The sequence below is a fragment of the Sinocyclocheilus grahami genome, unplaced genomic scaffold, assembly GCF_001515645.1.
Source record: "Sinocyclocheilus grahami isolate Dianchi unplaced genomic scaffold, SAMN03320097.WGS_v1.1 scaffold118.1, whole genome shotgun sequence".
NCBI lineage: Eukaryota > Metazoa > Chordata > Actinopteri > Cypriniformes > Cyprinidae > Sinocyclocheilus > Sinocyclocheilus grahami.
Window position 1 is genome coordinate 1,429,482 of NW_015505297.1, and position 20,949 is coordinate 1,450,430.

At 38.1% G+C, this 20,949-nt stretch overlaps 1 protein-coding gene across 1 annotated transcript in view; it reads right to left on the reverse strand.

The window, feature by feature from the left end:
- kiaa0586 (KIAA0586 ortholog) overlaps positions 1-20,949 on the reverse strand; it is a 119,270-nt gene that overhangs the window by 31,836 nt on the left and 66,485 nt on the right. Inside the window, exons 15-25 of the mRNA XM_016278171.1 lie at positions 19,569-19,743; positions 19,178-19,351; positions 12,267-12,463; positions 11,322-11,423; positions 6,618-6,704; positions 3,682-3,860; positions 3,021-3,130; positions 2,597-2,664; positions 1,939-2,083; positions 1,658-1,823; positions 216-490 (exon numbers count right to left, since the gene is read on the reverse strand). Of these exons, the coding sequence (XP_016133657.1) occupies positions 216-490; positions 1,658-1,823; positions 1,939-2,083; positions 2,597-2,664; positions 3,021-3,130; positions 3,682-3,860; positions 6,618-6,704; positions 11,322-11,423; positions 12,267-12,463; positions 19,178-19,351; positions 19,569-19,743 (1,678 nt within the window). The remainder of the gene's footprint in view (positions 1-215; positions 491-1,657; positions 1,824-1,938; positions 2,084-2,596; positions 2,665-3,020; positions 3,131-3,681; positions 3,861-6,617; positions 6,705-11,321; positions 11,424-12,266; positions 12,464-19,177; positions 19,352-19,568; positions 19,744-20,949) is intronic.

A 20,949-nucleotide genomic window follows, 5' to 3' on the forward strand; every position in this document is an offset into this window, starting at 1 on the left:
AAATCATTCTTTCAAAAACAAGATATAAAATACAAAAAGTATATACTATATTACTTGTATAATAATGAAATAATACATCCAGGCTTGTGGGTTTGTGAGATGCAGCCCATTCATTTATAAACGTCCAGTTTGTCCTTAAAAGGCAGCTGCTTATGCAGACAGTGTGGTTTTGGATCAGTCTGGCTGTGTGAGTGTGTGTCGGACAGATCGTGTACCTCTGACTGCCGCCATCTGGCCGTGAGTGAGCAGCAGCTCTCCCTCTGAGATGTGTCTGGCTGGCGTCTGCATCTCCGTGACAGTCACACTGAAACTAGTGCTGCTCTCCTCTGAGGAGGAGGAGGAAGAGAAGGATTCAAGGGGGGCGGCAGGAGGAGGTTCCTGGCTCACAGGAGGAAGAGGAGGTGGGGAAGTCTTGGGTTTGGAGGGGAGAGGTGGAGATGAATGGATGACTGATTCTTCCTCATCGTCCTCTTGGGCTACTGACGTCAAACTGCGTGTGAGAGAGATGGAGGGTGTTAGTGAGTGCAACGCTTAGCAAAGGCACATATTCCTACACTGACACAGAAGCAAAACATTACTAACCATACAACCATACAAATAGAAAACATGTAAAAGTCTTAAAGGTGAAGTAGCAGCAACGGCTTTTACTTCCTAGATTCAGAGAGAGAACAGAAACTAGTCATGAAATACTAAATTACAACTGCTTCCTACTAATTAATATGGGTCAGTATTGTAAGGCACAAAAATATTGTTAAATATTTACAAAAATATACACAAATCTAGTTAACTAATAAAATTTTACATATCAGACATGAACTAAATGCATCTGCTATTTTGTTCTTCGGGAGTTGCTAACTGCTAATACCTACTTTAAAAGAGAACAGTTATTTTAAAATCCCAAACAGTTTATTTAAAATTTGAATGGCACACTTTATTAACACATCACACAAAAGACTCAAGATATGGGTATAAAAATAATTATTTAAACAAACTTGAGTTGAGCCTTGCTGAACCCAAAGCAGGTGAAATATTACCTGATTTTATAAACATTTTCATACATAGCTACAAATCTATATCTATAAAAGTAGGAACACAGCTTTTAATCCTAATAAAATAGATGTTTTTTAAATTAAATAATTTGTTCTGTCAGACCATATAAGTGAAAGTTAAATATATATTTTATTCTAAATGAAGCACCAACTTACGGTCTGAAGACAGGTGGTTTGAGTGGTGGTGAGTGATGCTATAATTTTAAAAAACATAAAATCAAAGGAAATAGCACATCTGTGTTTCTAGTGATTATCTCTTTCTTTTAAAAGAGGAAATTTTTTCCCATGTTTCTAGAATTAGTCATATACAGTATTTACTGCTGTTAACAGCAGGTGGCACTGTGGGCCTATATATCACAAAATTCATTACTAGACCTACTATACATATAGAGGTACAAATATTACCTATTTTCTACTGCTAGTAAAAAATAAACAGTTTCTCAAACATGATTCTACCAATGTTTGAACGATAGCTTTTAATAACAGCCCTTGCTTTTCTACACAAATAAAATGAATAGTGCATGTGTTATTTACTTTGCCTGAATATTTCATGCAAGAATAACAAGAATAAAGCAGAATGAAACAATAATATTTAGACATTCACTGACGCTGAAGGCTGTTCCTGCCTCTCGCTGTGTGGTTCTTCCACCTCCAGGGGGAGCTCTGCTCCTGAATCTGGGCTCTGATTGGCTGGAGGAGGTGAGGGTGTGGCCACCCAGGTGGGAGATGGGATTGGTGTGGTAGCCGGTGTGCCCACAGGAATTCTATTTGGACCTGAAACAAAGGCAGAATGGTTGTAGCGCTGAGTGATGTGTGTAAACAACTGTGCTAACACTTTTACAAATAGATGGCGAGTGATTTGGTATGTTCATTAAAATTACTGTCAGACCTGATGAAGCAGATCCCTGATGGTTTTCTTTGGGGGACAAAACTGAAGAAAGATGCTCGGAAAGATCAGGGGTTCTGACAGGAGACAGCGGCTCAGTCGAGCCTGGCTCAGGAGTGGGTGCAGGTGTTGGTACCGTAGACACCTCCTGCAATATTAGCACAATATTACCACATTTAGAGTAGTAAAAGTATTATCATCGTCGTGGATGAATGAGTTCCATTTAAAGAGCTAAAACTCCTAATGTGCATCCAAAAAATAATAACAACGCATGCACTTAATATCTGCAAATCTGCCATTCCCACAATATTCAGAAGTTTTCCCATGAAGCCCTTCTGGCAAGTTGAGTTTGCCAGCAAAGTAATTTCAAATAACCAATTTGAGACTCACTTTACCTCTCATCCAGCCTATTCTGAATTATTGCACCCGTAAGCATCTTGGACCGGTGGTATTAAAAAGCTAATATACAGAACTGACATTCTTGGCAGGGGCCTCGTTTCCTTTTGTCTGCGTTCAAACACATATACAGTTCCTCTACAGGAGGAAGAGTCCAGTCAGTCTGCGAATATGCTGACAACAGTTTGCCTCGAGCCTCCCTCTGCAAATTTGATACATCATTGATCTTTCTATTAAACGAAAGTGAGAATTAATGAGGCAGGACCTCCTCGCCGACTGAGCAGAAGTGACGCGACAGAGACGGAAGGATGGAGCGGAGGAGGAGTAGAGGGGCTGAGCACAAGCAATCGTGTTTTAATGAGGAAATACAATCTTGCTGCATGCTGACACGCTTGACAAATGCACTGCTCTCATTCGCAGACACTGAATCAAAATGACGAGCTTATAGATTGGAACCTGGACCATTCTTGCTGGTTTATGTCATGCGTTATTGATTGTGTTGTTGATTTTTAACATTGACCAGACACACTGGTAAATTGGTGAAGATGTATGATGGTTGAACCGCAGACAGACAAAGTTCATAGCTTCTAAACTATTTAACGCCAAACTCAGAGTTTAAAATCAGACTAAGTCACATTGTGAGGTCTAAAGTCACAATTATAAACATTAAAAAAATAACCCATTCTCACCTATGCCTGATGGCACACTATTCTCCGGCTCTGATTGGCTGGCTGGATCAGTCTGGACGGGCTGAGGGAACATTCCAGTGACCATTCTGGCCATGAGCTGTTGCTCCACCCTATGAGAGAGAGATGAAAACACAGTGCTATAGTGGCATTATGCTTTGATGATGATAACATGTCATCAGCAATCCAACCAATGAATACTTCAACTGATGCAACAAAAAATGTAACTAAATTTAGGTCTGAACATTCAATTAGTAAGCAAAAAGCCATTTAGTAGATCCAATGCTTTATCTAAAGTGACTTACAAAACATACATTTCAAACTGGAGATAAGTGCTCACTAAGGCTACATTTATTTGATCAAAAACAGTAATATTGTGAAAAATTACAATTTAAAAGACCTGTTTTCTATTTGAATATATTTTAAAATCTCATTTATTCCTGTGATGCAAAGCTGAATTTTCAGCATCATTACTCCAGTCTTCGGCGTCACACGATCTTTCAGAAACCATTCTAATATGCTGATTTGGTGCCTGAGAAACAGTTCCTATTATTATTAATGTTGAAAACAGTTGTGCTGCCTAATATTTTTGTGAAAACCATGACATATTTGTGGTCATATCTGTGCAGCAGATGATATTTGCACAGATAGTGGATATTCTCACCAATCTACCAGCCTGTTCTCCAGGGTTTCTCTCTGCTGGATGGTGCTCAGGATGGGCTCGGTCAGAGGGGTGGACAGGGAAGGCTGTGGAGGAAACGCCGGGCCGTGATACAGAGCAGCTGGAGGAGACGGCAGCCCGTTGAGCTCTATAGGAGAGTCTGGAAGTCCACTGTTTGTTTCCTGAATTCAACACAGCATTGAGAAAAATGGAGTCTCAGCAGTTTTATGATATATATACTAAAACATATGGCTTTCTGAGAGACTTATTGACAATCCATTACAGCAAAAAAAAAACATGACACCTTACTGGATCAGACATCGAATTTTCAACACAAATGACAGCAAATAAAAGCGCACACCGTGTACTGTGCGGTAATGGCAAACATATGTTAGTCTGTGTGCAGTTTCACAGTGGTCATCACAGTCTTAACAGAAAGGGAGGCTGGAGAGAAAGGGGGATGTTTGTCTTGTATAATTCCATCGCTGAATCCGCGAGCCAGCTTTCAACATTTCGGTCATTGGTTTGGATAATGTTCAGATTCCTTTGGCCCGGACTCAGGGAGGTCTGTGTAAGGAGAGATTAGCTCATTTCCAGTGGCCGGCCGCCAGAGGAAAAAGAGAGAGAAATGCATTCTGCCAGTCGGGCGCTGAGCCCGTTTGAAGTTTATGGCTCCATCAGAACTGACTGGGCCAAAACTGAGGCACTGGAGACTTAGAGGAATGACATTTTAGGAGCTGGCAAGGATCCTTGCCTGCAGTCCAAGAGAGAGAGAGCTTGTTCACCGGGGTCTAGACTTAAGTAGCTGTGGCTTTATTTGGTCGTTGGGAAAACTACAAGTGGGCCGAACACATGCCAGTCCTCGAAAAACTGCTTAATTATATGCAACTGCTGTGCAACACGCTTGAATTTTTATTGCACTCAGTGTTTGGAAAATGTTTGTATTTCTGGACTCATAACTTCGATCTTAACTGCCATTTGAACAATTACAGAGTCAAAATAAAAAGAGTCAGAAGGACTTTTTATAGTCAGACTACTGCCAAGAGACAGAAGACACTAGATTTTTACATAATCTGAAGAAAATAGGAGTAATGTTTGCTCATGAAGAGCTCTCTTGCTGGGGTATTCTGGCAGGTTGCAAGTCTCTTTGATATTTCTGGTCTCTACATATAGTTCGGGTCCCTCCTTCAATGCAAGTCTGTGGGATGTTTTCACTCTTTTTGTCATCCACCAGGTAAAAATCACTTAGAAAAGTAATAACTTTAACAAGACACATCTGTTGCACAAATGGCGCAAGATATTGTTCAATACTTAGTGCTCACACATAAAGTTAGAGATTTGAACAAACCCATACAGTAGCACTTAGTAATCAGTGATGCTTGCCTTATACAATCACATAGAGCAGGGGTGCTCAACCAGGGGGCCGCAAGGTGACTTCAAATTATTTAAAATAAGATAAAACCAGCTTTAAAATAAGCTAAAACAGATAATAAAGATGTAAAATGACAAATTAAGAAAATCAAGACGTAAAATGACATAATATTTATTTTAATTTGTTCTGTCAGTAATTGTAATTTTAGTGTCTATGGGAATTTTTATGCCAAGCTCTAAATACTTCATCAGGTAGAAACTCCTGAGAAATTGCTAACTGTGATTAAAAATTATTTATTTATTAAAATCTCAATCACAAACGACTGAAAAAATCATGTAAATTCATTACTTATAAAGCATTCAGTATTCATTCAATAAATTCTATAATTGTTGCAATTTTCATTATTTATATTCAATGTTTTTTATTATTTTAATATATTGCCAATATACCAGCAATTATTATGTTTTATTATTTTAATATATTGCCAATACTAGCAATTATTATATTTTATTATTTCAATATATTACCATGACTAGTTTGGGTAAATAAAACTGAATATGGTCTTGGACAATATTCATTAGTCAAAAACATTGAGAACCACCGACATAGAGCCTCCAATTTGCAGAAAGTCTAAGTATTGGGCAAAAAATGCACATAAGCTTTTTTTCAAAGTATCTCTGAGGCAAACCTCCTAAAATCCAGCCACTCAAATTCTAATGCCAAACATCTAAGAACAATTAACACTTCTGGTTCATTGCTGCAAAATAAATTCCTTCCATCGCAAAACCTCTATTAACCAGAGATCAGATCAAACCGAGGATGATGTTCCAGAACCAAAATCTGTGGATGATGTTCCCTTACAGACCAAAAGGGGTCACTGTGGAACAGCTCATGTGATTTGGAGCGCAACCCCCTCCATGATTCTTTATTCTCATTATAAACACTCTTTTTCCCAGCACCTTCCATAAAAGCCTGTGAGAACAGCCTCCACCTCCTGCTTAATGACTGCTATGCTGTTTCGGTGCTAACTGACGCCTTGCCCTTGTACAACCGAGCGACAGGATCGGCCTAATGCCCAATACGCGGGGCGTCCTGTGCTTCTTGTTAGCGGTAAATATAAGGGGATTATGTCTCCGTGTGTATGCTTGAGCGAGCCGTGATGTGAGCAGAATTCCTGATGGAACAAAGACTAATATCGGCAATACAGCATCACACCCCTTCGATATCAATTCACTGAAAGGCCAATTTAGCCGTGCATATTGTAATTAGATTTTTCCCCAACCCATGAATGCTATTTTAAACTCCCATTCATTCTCTGGTCTTCGTTAATTAAAGAAAACGATATTCTCCTTCCCCCTTTGGCTCAGAAAATCTCATTATTGGAGCACTCAGCCATTGATGGCCAATATTTCTGGTAGGAGGAGACGTGGAGAATGGGCATTTGTAGCTGGGTCAAAATGCAAATGGGAATGAAGTAGGAAACCCTCAGGGTGGACACCAGGTTGTGAAATGACCTTTACATTATGAGTGAGTGTGTGGGTTGAAATGTGCTTTTAATTGAATGTACCTGGCTGATGTCGGCTACAGCCAAGAAATTGGTTCCGGGAAAGATATTTTCCTCCTGATCTTCACCAGCATGCAGTTCCTCGGCGGCCTGGGAGGCAATGATACGGAGACAGAGGTCAGGAAGCAATGCGGTGTCTGGAAATTACAAAATTCATCAACGGCTGGGGAGATTAGAAAGTTGTAAGTGTATGAGTTCATAAGGATAATGATGACAGGCTGGAACATATACGATACTTGACCATAAAGTAGGGTAGTGTGGATTTAAAGTTGCAATGAAATGGAAATTCATCTATGTTATAGATCATAATGTTATAGATCAAATTTATTCGGATGTACGTTAATACTAAAGAAAAGATATGTTGTTTCCTTTAAAGTTGTCATGAAACGAAAGTACAGTTCACTCAAAAATGAAAATTCACCCTCATGATTTTCTATGAGACATTTTGAAAAATGACGGAAGAATTACACTCTGTGCCTTAGATAAAGCTATCGTATGACCTCGCACAAGTCATAAGGATTACTTTTATGGTGCCATTATGGTGTTTTTTTTTGGACCTTGAAAGCCCACAATCACTGTAGGCTTCCATTTGTATGGAAAAGAGGAGCATGAACATTCTTCAAAACATCTCCTTTTGTGCTCCACTGAAGAATCACACAAGTTTGGATTGAAATGAGGGTAAGAAAATGTTAACAGAATTTGTCCTTTTTAAGTGAACTATTGTAAAAAATAAAATAAAAAAAAACTTAATGCCCTGAAATAGCTTAAATGAATCCTCAAATGGTGGTGGTCGCAGACATGACACTGATCTCACACTCTCTCACACACACACACACACACACACACACACACACACACACACACACACACACACACACACACACACACACAACGCTGTCTCATCAACCGATGTCATTTCCTCTGATCTTATAAGAGAGATTCAAGGGTGTCCTTACAGGGTCTCCTTACAAAGATTCAATGAATCATTCAGTGCAAGGACACAAACTGCAGCTGTTTAAGAGGTGTGTGTGTGTGTGTGTGTGAGAAAATCACGCATCAGTTTTCCAGGTCTTTGTCTCATGCAGCTAAGTCTCGTCTCCATGGTAACAGAGAGAGTTGGTCTGATCATGTGAATGAGAGTACGAGAGTGCCGAGTATGAGAGACAAATAGCGTTATAAACCATGTTTCTATTGAAATGTCCTGCTAACGCACTAAAGAAAGATTTTAAAAGCTCTTTTGTCACCTATATAATTGATAAGAGCTGAATTACAGTGTTTTATCCTGGATAGTCAGTGAAGACATTTTTGTTGCATTTGTTGCATCCAATTATTACATCTTAGACTCTCTGAGATACTTGCTTCTGAACGGACAATCACAGCATTCTGCGGTGAAATATGTGTATATTAATGACCGCAGAAACTTTATAATTGATTGTCGACTTACACTACCATTCGAAAGTAAGGGTTCAGATTACATAATTTTTTTTTTAATTATTAAATGTATTCATCAAAAGTGACAATAAAGATTTTTACACTATTACAGAAAAATCATATTTTAAAATAAATGCTGTTCTTTTGAACTTTCTATTAATTAAAGAATCCTGCAAAAATGTATTATGGATTTCACAAAAATGTTAAGCAGCACAACTGTTTTCAACATTGATATTAAGAAATGTTTCTTGAGGAGCAAATCATTATATTAGAATGATTTCTGAAGAATCATGTGACATTGAAGACTGGAGTAATGACTGCTGAAAACTCAGCTTTGCATCACAGGAATACACTACATTTTAATTAGGGGTGTAATGGTTCACATTGCTCAAGGTTCGGTTCACGGTGCTATGTTCATGGAAAAAGGGACTATGGTCAAATAAAAATAAAGAAAATAATAGCAAATAATCTAAATGCAACAGCACAAATAAATACAATAGAGCAAAGATACAAATAAAATAAAATAAACAGTGTTTTTCAGGCGTTAACAGTCATTTTCAGGCAGAGAAATTTAAAAGTAAACAAGTGCACTGCATAAATTAAAGACAATCCTTGTTGGAGTTACAAAAGCTATTCAATTAAGAGAAGTGAGTGATTTCCTTGTCTTTTGTTGTTTAACATTAAAAACACAGACAGCAGGAATAGACTGCTGTTCCGTTAAGACATAATTCACAGATCCAGTACACTGATACTGATACTGAGTGCGTTTGTCTTTCTCGACTGTTGTGTTCACTTAAGACATGACCAACGATGTTTGCAAGGATACTCACAAAGACGGACATGTTGACATATTTTTGTAAGTTCAAACGCAAGTCTTGAAATCAATATTTGCATGGCACGGCACGGCTCTCCGTGTGTGCAGGCGCTACCGATGAGACACACACACACACACAGCGCTCGAGAGTTTTTGACCAAGTGTACAGCGAGATGTATCGTGGGTGGTGTATCGCGTTTTTTCGGTTCGGTTTGAATACCGTTACACCCCTAATTTTAATATTAAAATAGAAATTTTAAATTGTAACAATGCAGCCTTAGTGAGCATAAGAAGCTTCTTTCAAAAACAGCGAATAAAATAAAAATAAAAATAATGACCCGAAACTTAGTAATGTAGCTGTGCTAGTTTAATGGTTATTAAAAAAAAATGGTCTCATAAAAAAAAAAAAACTATCATATGACTTCAGAGGGCTTGAAATACTGTGCATGAATCCACTTTTATGGTGCTTTTTGGGTCCTTCACAGTCCCTGTCTTATTCAAATTTTGTGTCCCACATATAAAATAAAGTCATACAGGTTTGCAAAGACATGAGGGTGTGATAGAATGATAAATGATAGAGTTTTCTTTTTTTTTTGGTGAACTATTCATTTATGTCTGCAAGGTCTACAAAAATCAATCTATCACAATATTTTCTCAAAGAACAACATTTGGTTTTGAAACAGTATAAGGCAGTGGTGACTTCAATGCACTCAAAAAGTCAAGTCTTAGAGGACGGAGATATCATATGTTTTAAGCGCAAGCACTGTGAGACTTCTTAGTCATATTTCATTTCCTCTGTTTGACAGGCCTCAGGCCTGGTGGGACTGAAGTGTATGATTCAAAGCGTGTCGGTAGGATCTGTGGGTTTGTGTGTCTGTCCTTGCCCATGTCTTTGTGTGTGCGTGTGGGTAGAATCTGGGGTCTGCCAGTCTGATGAGTCATGGGCATTAACTGGGCACAGACAGAGTGCTGAACGCAGCCATGCTGAGCTGGCAGACCAGAACACCTCTGCTGAGATGCATCAGGCACAGGATCTGAGAGGAAGACATATGTGTTCGCACCCGTTTGTAAACTATCTGTAGTGCGTAGATTTGAATATGTTTAAAAGTCTACTGCTTTAACAAAAACATGCAAAAGCATTATGATAAACACACTGTGATAAATGTTTTTTTTTCAACAACAATAGTAATAAAATCGAAAAAAAAAAGATTCTTCAGACAGCTCATATAGTTCATCAGCTGGACGAGATGCATCAGGCACAGGATCTGAGAGGAAGACATATGTATATACATAAACTATCTGTAGTGCGTAGATTTGAATATGTTTAAAAGTCTACTGCTTTAACAAAAACATGCAAAAGCATTATGATAAACACACTGTGATAAATGATTTTTTTTCAACAACAATAGTAATAAAATCGAAAAAAAAAAAGATTCTTCAGACAGCTCATATAGTTCATCAGCTGGATGTCTAGGCTGCTGTTACAATGAAATTGAAACTGATGTGGGAACACAAGTATGTGCTCGTGTATGTATATATATATATACACACACACACACACACACACACATATCTTTACAATATTCTAAAAACAGTCTAAAGCTTTATTTAAAAAATTTTTATTGTTTATTTTATAAAAATTTATATTTATTTACTTATATAGAAATGCATTTTAAGTTTTAAAATGTGTTGATTTTTATTTTTAAATTACATTTTTGATGTGATTAATTGTGAACTCAACCTCAATGCATAGTCAAAAGGAAACTACAAATGAACTAGCCTGAAGATTCTAGCCTGAATATAGAAGATGCGTATCTACGCTTACTTCCAGAGAGCTGTAATGATTGCTCTGATGCTAACATCAGCAGGCAGACCACAAAGAGGCGTTGTCCTCCTAGACGCTTGCTCAGAATCTGCTAACGAACCCACAGAAAAGCTATGTAGCTGTATCTGTTGCCTAGCAACCAGATGTGAATGGCTGAGGTCAGGATTGGAGGAGTAAGAGCAGAAAACGCTGCCGGCAAAGTCCCCCCTGAAACATTATACATTCAGCTCCATACACACACACCTCATCCATCTTCATCCGCTCGAGCAGGTTCTGAGAGCACGAGCGCACAAGCATGCACGGCTTGGCAAAAATCAATGGCAGTTCGATGAGAAATGCAAACCTGGAACAAAACCGACCCTTATAGCAGTACAGCATGCTGGAGCACAGTCAAAATCTAATGGCATAATATCCATCCATTCTCAGAACGGAGCCAAGACCAGCTGGTGTATGTACACACACACACACACACACGCAAATGTACATGTTAGATGACGTATGTTCTGGGTGTATGATACATCTGAAAGTCTGCAGAAGTATTAGCAATTGCTTTGGTACAAAACTGAAATATGGAGAAGTGCTACTAAGGTCAACCAAATAAGGGTCTACTTAGTGTAGTTGGTGATTTGGGTTTTACATGGGTTGACGGTGGAGGAAGGATGGTTTCGGCTGGAATCAATGGTGTAGCGGAAGCTGGCCGGAAGCACAGACCACTCTCAATGTTCACACCAGGCTGGACCTGCAAACAAAACACAAATCCATTTGAATGAAAACAGCATGTGGAACAATAGCCATTCAGCTTGCAGCAGGAAAGTGAAATTTTGACAAAATCAAAATATATATGAGATAAACATGCTACCTCACAGGAGTGTGATTTCTGAACCAATGACATTTCACTGTGGGTAGAGTTATTCAGCATAATGCAACAAACATACACAACCATTCAATAGTCTGTGGTTGGTGAGATTTTTTATTGTTTGAAAGAAGTCTCTTATGTTCACCAAGGCTACATTTATTTGATGAAAAAAATAAAATTATTGCTAGTTAAAAATAAAAAAACTTTTCTGTTTAAATATATTTGAAAATGTATTTTTTTTCCTGTGATGCAAAGCTGAATTTTCAGCATCATTACTCCAGTCTTCAGTGTCACATGATCCTTCAGACATCATTCTAATATGCTGATTTGCTGCTCAAGAAACATTTCTTTTCATTATCAATGTTGAAAACAGTTGTGCTGCTTAATATTTTTGTGGAAACCATGATACATTTTTCTGTGATAGAAGATTCTTTGATGAATAGAAAGTTCAAAAGCATTTATTTGAAACTAAAATCTTTTGTAAAATTATACATGTCTTTAAAACATTTTTTTAATAAAAGTATTACTTTGTTTTTACATTTTTTTACTGAGTCCAAACTTGTAATACCAAGGAAGAAACTATTTATTGCCTCACACTATCATATTAATTGGTTATCACACAGTGCCATTACTTCTGTCCAGATACTTAATTAATATAATTATCTTTTAATTGTAAAAGAAACAAAAATGTAAAACTGAGATACTACTGTTTGTTACAGCTCTTACCTGTATTTGGAGCTGTGGGGTCCGTCTCTTCAGTTCTGACTGGACCTCCAGTAAGATGGTGTTGGGTTTCCGAATAGCAGGAGCAGGTTTGGGTTCAGGAACAGTGATGGAATGGAAGGAGGTTGTTACAGTTGCTGGTTTGTCACTAATGATGACCCATGAAGGCACCGGGGCCTGGCCATCCACTCTGGGCTTACCTAGAGACCATTGGATTGTAGTTAAAAGGTTATAGGTTCTATAGCAACCCACATTTGCGTTGCATTATGATTTGCGTTTCAGAAAGTAATGACATGTGAAATTGAATTTGTATTGCTTGAAGTGGTCTTGTACATTACTTTTTGTGTCTTTCGAAAAGATTAAATTATAGTAGAAAACTCCCTTTTGAACAGCCTGTTCACATCACAAACAATAACAATAAAGAGAACAATAACGATAATTATTTTAGTGTCCACACCAACACACAATATCGTTCTGTTTATTATAAGTGCGCACTGCCGTTTGGTCTTCTGCTGCTTTAAATCAAGCTTATTAAAGTCGGATGGTTCTGATTGGCTGTCAATGTCTTTTTATCATTCATCTGCTGGGAAAAAAACACTTTGAAAGTGATAACAAGAATATCGTTCTTCTATGTTCTTATCATTCTAGCTATGATGTAGAGTTTCTAATTCTGACAGAATTAGAATGATAATTAAAACTTTATAGTAATCGATATAGTTACCATCCTCGGTGAGAACAGGCCTTAAATCATCACAATATTCTAAATAGACTAAAGCTTTAAAAATGCATTATTTATTTGAAAAATATATTTGTTTATTTTAAAATTAAATTAAGTATTAGTATATATTGGGGCCTGATCATTCACTCTGGGCTTACCTACAGAGATACATGTAGTGGTTGATGATCTTGGATTGTGACCAAAAAGTTAGAGTTTGTGTAAAAACACGCATTTACATTGCATTATGAAACGCATTTCAGAAAGTACTGACATGTAAAAAATACAATTTGCATTGCCTGAAGTCAGGGGTCTCCAAACTCTGTCCTGGAGAGCTGGTGTCCTGGATGTTTCTAGTATGTCTAGTAAGACCTTGATTAGCTGGTTTAGGTGTGTTTAATTAGGGTTGGAGCTAAACTCTGCAAGACAGTGGCCCTCCAGGAGTGAGTTTAGACACCCCTGCCTGAAGTGCTCACCGTTTTGTGCACAATATGCTTTGGATAAAATTATCTACTAAATGACTGCTTATTTACTTACCTACACACTCAAAAAGGAAAAAAAGTCACCTTTTTATTCAGGCATTGGGGATACGTGAACATGTCTGCAGAGTGAAACATTATCATAACAGCTAGAAGCGACATTAAACACAAAATCTTTTTTCCACAGGATGCGTGAGTGCACAAGGAATACACTCCGGCAGCCTAAACGCACCTCTGCCAAACAGTCCTAAAGTCTGCACATCCATCGTCCTGATGCAGCACAGATAACATCAACACGCTGTTTAGAGGCAAGGGCACAACGCCACCCTAATACTCACGCAAGAGGGATATTAAAGACAGACGCACTCCTGCAGATGGAGCCCGCACACACACACACACACACCTACTTATTACTTCATCTCTCAACACACCGCAGAGCGATTGCAAAGGACATCCACGGTACTTTAAAGTGCCGTGTCAGCCCAAAACACATTTGCACACATCTGGCCAAGCGGGATGCCAACATGATTGGCATCTGTTCTGCAACGGGGCCGTGAGAGAAACAGGTTCAGCCAGAGTGCTCTAGAGTGGGTTTGTATCATCCCCGTTTGCAGGAAGGCATGTTATAGACACATATGCCCCATTACATAAAGACGTGAGTCTGGCCTCGGCACATTAACGGTGAACGAGGAGACTGGCATTAGCATAAATCTGCTGTGAGCGCGGCAATCTGTTTTTCCCAGCCTTCAATGCAAAGCAGGGGAAACATAAGCTTTACGATTTCCATAATTTGGCTGAAGGGCATCCAAACAGTGGCTCAGGAGCAAGAAGCACTGACTCATCTGGAATGCACAAATACTTCTGATAGCAAACATGTGGCTGCTGCTGAAGGAAAGCTTGAAAGGAGGCATTTGTATTCCAGAACCTCAAGAGAGTGTGTGCGCTCTGAAATGCGAAACCAGATCGGACTGATTAGCACAATGATGGACAGTAAGAGATGCTATTACGGGGTATATGCAAACCAGAGAAGCCACAAGGCGTGCAAGGAAACAAAGACCCGAATGAAGGGACAGAATTCACAGCCCCCAAAATGCTTGGGAATACATCCAAGAACATGTAAATCACTGACTTTACTGGACCCGAGGACACAGCATCAGGAGACCTGGGAAAGATGATGGAGAGAGCGATGATGAGATGATTAAAACTAAATAAATGCACATAAATATGTGTGCACACGCCCCGCTTCTGCAACCACATGCAATTTAGTCACATCTTCACCGTTGGGGCTACCACCAGGAATTCACCTCAGAGACAGCAAGCTATAGTGAGCATGAGCCATCAAAGCATCTCGGCCAAACAAGAGCAGAAATCAGTGTGTGAATTATGAGTCTTCACAAGGATTCTTTTTTTTTTATCAATAATACGTTTGGGGAAGAAAAGAAAAAAGATTGTTCATTATACAAAGTTGTGCACAAATCAGAAATTAATTGAGAATTAATTGCAATTCAAATTTGAATGTAAGGAAGAGGAATTAAACTGATGGATGGATGGATGGATGGACAGATAGAGCGAGCGATGATGGATGGATGGACAGGCATACAGAATGAGAAAGATAGAATGATATAACGATAGATAGAACGATAGAACAATAATCAATAATACGTTTGGGGAAGAAAAGAAAAAAGATTGTTCATTATACAAAGTTGTGCACAAATCAGAAATTAATTGAGAATTAATTGCAATTCAAATTTGAATGTAAGGAAGAGGAATTAAACTGATGGATGGATGGATGGACAGATAGAGCGAGCGATGATGGATGGATGGACAGGCATACAGAATGAGAAAGATAGAATGATATAACGATAGATAGAACGATAGAACAATAGAACGGATAGATAGATAGAACGATAGAATGAACGATAGATATATAGATAGAAAAATGGATGGATGAATGACAGACAGGATGGATGGATGGATAGACAGACAGAATGACAGATGGAAAGATAGATGAAAGTGAAAAAAGTGACGTGACATGTGGCCAAGTATGGTGACCCATACTTGGAATTAGTGCTCTGCATTTACCCATCCAAAGTGCACACACACAGCAGTGAACACACACAAACCGTGAACACACACCCAGAGCAGTGGGCAGCCATTTTTTGCTGCGGTGCCCGGGGAGCAGTTGGGGGTTCGGTGCCTTGCTCAAGGGAACCTCATTGAAGGTGGGAGAGAGTGCTGTACATTCACTCCCCCCACCTACAATCCCTGCCGGTACGAGACTCAAACCCACAACCTTTGGGTTATGGGTCCGACTCTCTAACCATTAGGCCACGACTTCCCCCTTTAGATAGATATAATGATAGATAGAACGATAGCTAGATGAGAGCTAGAACAATAGATGGATGGACTGATGAATGGATAGACAGAATGATGATGGATGGATGGATGGACGGACAGACAGACAAAGACAAACAGATGGATAGATAGATAGAACAACCCTGTTATTATTTAAAGAAAGAAAAAAGTATCATAAAAGCTCCTGAGTTAGACTGAAAATGGGAATGCTGCTGTAAACTGTATAAACTCTGACTTCCCTTGATAACTGCTGTGTTGATTCGACTGCCACTTTCTACTCTCGGAGTGCAGAACTTGCTAAGCAGATTTGCGGAGAGCTCGTCTGCTGTCGTTCGCGTGTAACTGTGACTCGGGGGCCGTCTGTGGATGAGCCACAACGAACATCTGCAGCAGATGAAAGGCTCTCTCACCATTCCCATGGGGTGCGCCGCAATTCCCACTGCTGTCCCCAGAGTCACGGTAGAGAGGGAAATTAAGCCAGCTCTAATCTACAGCCCTCCAGAGACTCAGTCTGAGCCTTGGCGAGCCAATCCAATCCAGGCTGGCCCGATCTGGACTCTCTCCTTCACAGATACTAATACAGAAGTGGCTGGGAGGTTTTTAATGAGAGTCTGGAACTTTCCGCTTGGGTTTCATTCACACATTCGGTGTGACGGGAAATAGAACAGCCACAAGGATGACACTGGTGGACGATTAAGATGCCTTGGGAATCGCCTCGACTGGTAGAAGTCTGGTAGACTGCTTTTAGTTGATGTGGGGTATTAAAGAAGTTATCAGGAGATCCTTCACTTTCGTAAGATGAAAGTTAGACGGGTCTGATTTTGGGAATGAGATGGTGATGCTCTGAAATGTTGGAGAACGTGTTTAACTTGCTTTGCACTTTCATTTTAGACCCTCCCTCAGCATCCTTGCTGAGAAGACCAGCATGGCTCAACAAGGCCAGATGGCTCAGTGTGAGAGTTGAGCAAATTTCAATGATTTGATCATGTGTGGTTTTATGTCTTGCAAACATAAACATATGGTTTTCTGTGATGATGTGATTTATTTAAAAGTTTTTGGTAATTCTGCTGACGTAAATATGTCAAGGTAATGTTACAATAAAGCAAGAAAGATTTGAAAAGAAGTATATGTAATTAAAAATACAAACTTTTTTTTTTAACTTTAAAAATCCTTCTGTTATAAAAGTCTTAATTTTAATCTGATTTGTCATACCATAAATAAATTTTCTTCAGAGTATGTCACCTTAAGAGGATACTAAAACTGCTAAAAACGTTTAAAAACTGCAAAAAAAACAAAAAAAAAAACAACACTAAATAAATAATAAATACATAATATTAAAAAAAATGTGGTGGGACCAATGAAAATTATAAAAATAAATAAAAGAAAATATAAGAAATAAACCCTTATTGTTGAGCTCTGATCAGCATGAATTTCCAGGCTGGTTTATGATAATTAGTTTGACACTGGTCTAGTTAGTAGGATGTCATATACACTAGACTAAGTAAGTCTAAGGGTCCACACTTCTCGTCACTTCAGGAACAATTCTGCAGTAGTTGTCTGTTTCAGACATGCACAAATGCACAAAAAACAAACATTAGTGTTACATAAATGTAAAAAAAGGCTAATGTTCAATTCTAATATTTTAACAACATTAGCATTCTAGCTGCAGTTATTCCTTAGAAGAATTCCAATAATGCATCTAGTAGTGAAAGGAACTTCAATATAACCATGAAGGGAGTTCAGTGTCTACAACGGCGATCAGGGCCACTGCATTGCAGATGTGATTAGCCAGTCTTTGTTCACTCTAGCGTAGCTCAGATCAGAGGTCAGTCCAGCGTACAGGCAACAGCCCACCTGCCATTTCAAACATTACTAGGCCATTTTCATTACTGCTAGTTCATTTCATTCTCTATACCCTGAGCCACAATTTGGGAAACATTTGAATACTGTAAACAGCTTTAGCGGAGCTGAAGCTAAAGGTTTCGTCATTGGCATTTTTTATGTAATACCTTTAATTACCTCTTCAGTCCATTGCAGAAAATAACGACAGCAATTCAGCTGTTAGCAAACTAATGGATCGTTTCGGTGCCAGGAGGTTGTAATCCTCAAAAGGAAGGGGGGATGGGATATAAGAAACTAATCAACTCATAATATGAACGCTTTCAAAATGTTTTCAATTGGCTATTTGCAATTACTGCCCTAAAAAGTGCCCTCGTAAAGCATGACGGTGTTTTCATTCATATGGCTGTTCAGGCTAATAAACAGAATTACCTCCAACCGCACAAGGTCGGATCTGAGACGAAGTTCACAGTGATTGGAAGCGGGAAATTGAGAGTGTAATAGAAAGGCATTAATGTCCCTGGCAGTGATTAAACGGAGAGCGGCATAGTAAGGCTTTTAACGAGTGTAGAGGCAGCCGTAATTAAGAGCTAAACTCACACCGCTGAAATGTCTGTCTAATTAAGTCCATTCTTTAATGCTGGCGTGTGCTCAGAGCCAGCCAGAGGAGAGACGCTTTATGACTGCAGCATGTGGAGGCTGTCTCAACCATTCATGCTGCATCAGACGTCTTTGTTTCAGAATGGTCAGAGGTTTAATGGACACCGAACAGCAAACACTGTGTCAAACATGTGTGTGTATTAGGTATTTTTAGGCATCACAGACAAAATCCTGATGCAAAATCATGAGGTCATAAACAGAACTCCCATTACATCAAATTTAGCTGCACCCTTGCAATATATAAGAAAATAAGCAATGAATAGGGCGGCATGATTATTTGAAATGCAACCAAAATTGCAATTTGGCATAGTGTAATTATCAAATCACAAAGGCTGCGATTTAATTAAATAAAAATGAGCTGCGTGCTTCAGAGTGAATCTCTGCATCTGCTCTGAGTCTGGGTCACTTTAACATGCATTTGAGAACACCCCAACCATCTTCCCATACATGTAATGAGAAGAGCTTATCAACAGAAGTGAAGCTTTAAGAGCTCTCTGCAGTTTTTCATCAAAATATAAGTTGAAAGGTTTAACATTTGAAATTGAAGAAATTAAGCCAAATATTAGAATATTAGTTTTAAGATTCTAATGTAAAATAAAATATTATTATATTATTTTTCTTATTATTATATTGTTTTTATTTAGCAAATATTATATATATATTTAATAATAATAATAATGATGATTATTATTCATATTATTATTATATAGCCATGTTGACATATACTGTAATCACAAAATTTTGGCCAAATTGTGCAGCTTTACAATCACAATTTTATCAGAAAAATCACAATTAGATTTTTTTCCTAATCATGCAGACCTAGCAGTGATTCTGAGTGATTTCTACGCATGCTAACGGTGGCTTACCTAAAGGTATGGCCATGGGAACGAGGTAACCTCGCACTGGAGAGCCAGGCTGCTGCTGTTGGGCAGGATCACTGGGGCTGAACAGGAAATGGGGCTCAGAAACTGAAGACTGCAGCACAGGACCATCATCCACAAACTGGCTAGTTTGGGTTTTAGATGACTTCATCTTCACCCCTATTTGAGCGAATGAAAAGGGAGGGACAAGTTCAAGATCTTGGACAGAAAAGGCAAAATTAGGGGTGGTCACGATTATTTTTCATGTCGTTTGTTAAGACTTTTTTGCAGGTTGCTAGGCAGTACAGTCAAACAAATGTCCCTATTAAAAATATAGTCCTATAACGTAACAAAACATAAAACGAAAAGAATTACTAATTGAAGACCTTTACCTCACCTTTGACAGTCTCTACTACTTTCGGTCGTTGCGGTTTGGATTTTGGCGTGGGGGAGTTGAATCGAAGGTAAGGGCTTTTTTTAAGTGTTCGTCGATGGCCATCATAAAGGGCTTTTCCATACAGCCTGACCAGATACTCCCGATCATCCTGAGATTTTATCCCAACCGGCTGAGCCTGAAAGAATAATACACACTCCATCAACAAACTGTGTAACAACATGCCATTTTATACATTATACTGTATGTATGGTAAACATGGCACAATATGCTATGATACAGTACACTCATATCTATAGTAAACTATATTATGATTTCATCACATTGATGGTAAACATAGTAAAATATATTATGTTACGCTTACATCTATGATATAACAATCACATCTATAGTAAACATGGTAAACTATATTGTTATCCTCACATCTATATTATAACATATATACTATATTATAATATATATCTATGGTAACTAAGGTAACTATATTATATTATGCTCACTTCTACACTACATTTGAAAATTTAGGATCTATGAGATTTTTTTAATGTTTTGGAAAGAAGCCACTTACGTTCACCAAAGCTGCATTTATTTAAACAAAATTACAGCAAAAACAAAAATATCACGCAATTTTATTACAATTTAAACTAACGGTTCTCTATTTGACTATATTTTATAATGTAAATTATTCCTGTAATGAAAAGCTGGATTTTCAGCAGGTATTGCTAATATTTTTTGAAACCAAGATTTGGGATTATTTTATTTTATTTATTTGTTTTATTTAGAAAACAAATAGAAAGAACAGCATTTATTATTATTCAGCATTTATCAGTAATTATTATTATTAATCAAAAGAACAGCATTTATTTGAAATAGAATTTTGTAACATTATAAATGTCTTGTTTGATCAAATTAATGTGTCTTTGCTGAATAAAAGTATTTCTTTCAAAAAATGGTAAACAGGGTAAACTATGCTACGCTATACTACACTCATATATATGGTAAACATGGTATACTAATACTATAATACACTAATTTCTATGGTAAAAATGGTACAGTACATTATACTTCTATACACTGATATGTATAAAAAAACAAAAACAAAACACTCATATCTACAGCAAACATGGCACAGTAAATATACAGATATATGAAAGACTACATGCTATAAGACTGATCAGAATGTGTTTAAAAAGTAGAAAATGATAACTTTGCTTATGTAAAGTGAGGTATTGCCATATGGATTTCATTTAGTTTCATCTAAAACTCATGGCAACCTGAGAGTGTCTCCAGCAAAATAACGCTCAACCTTTTGTAACTGTGTGCTCTGTTGTCTGGATTGACTGCACCTTTACCGATAGCAGCTATAGCAGCAATTAAATGCCTG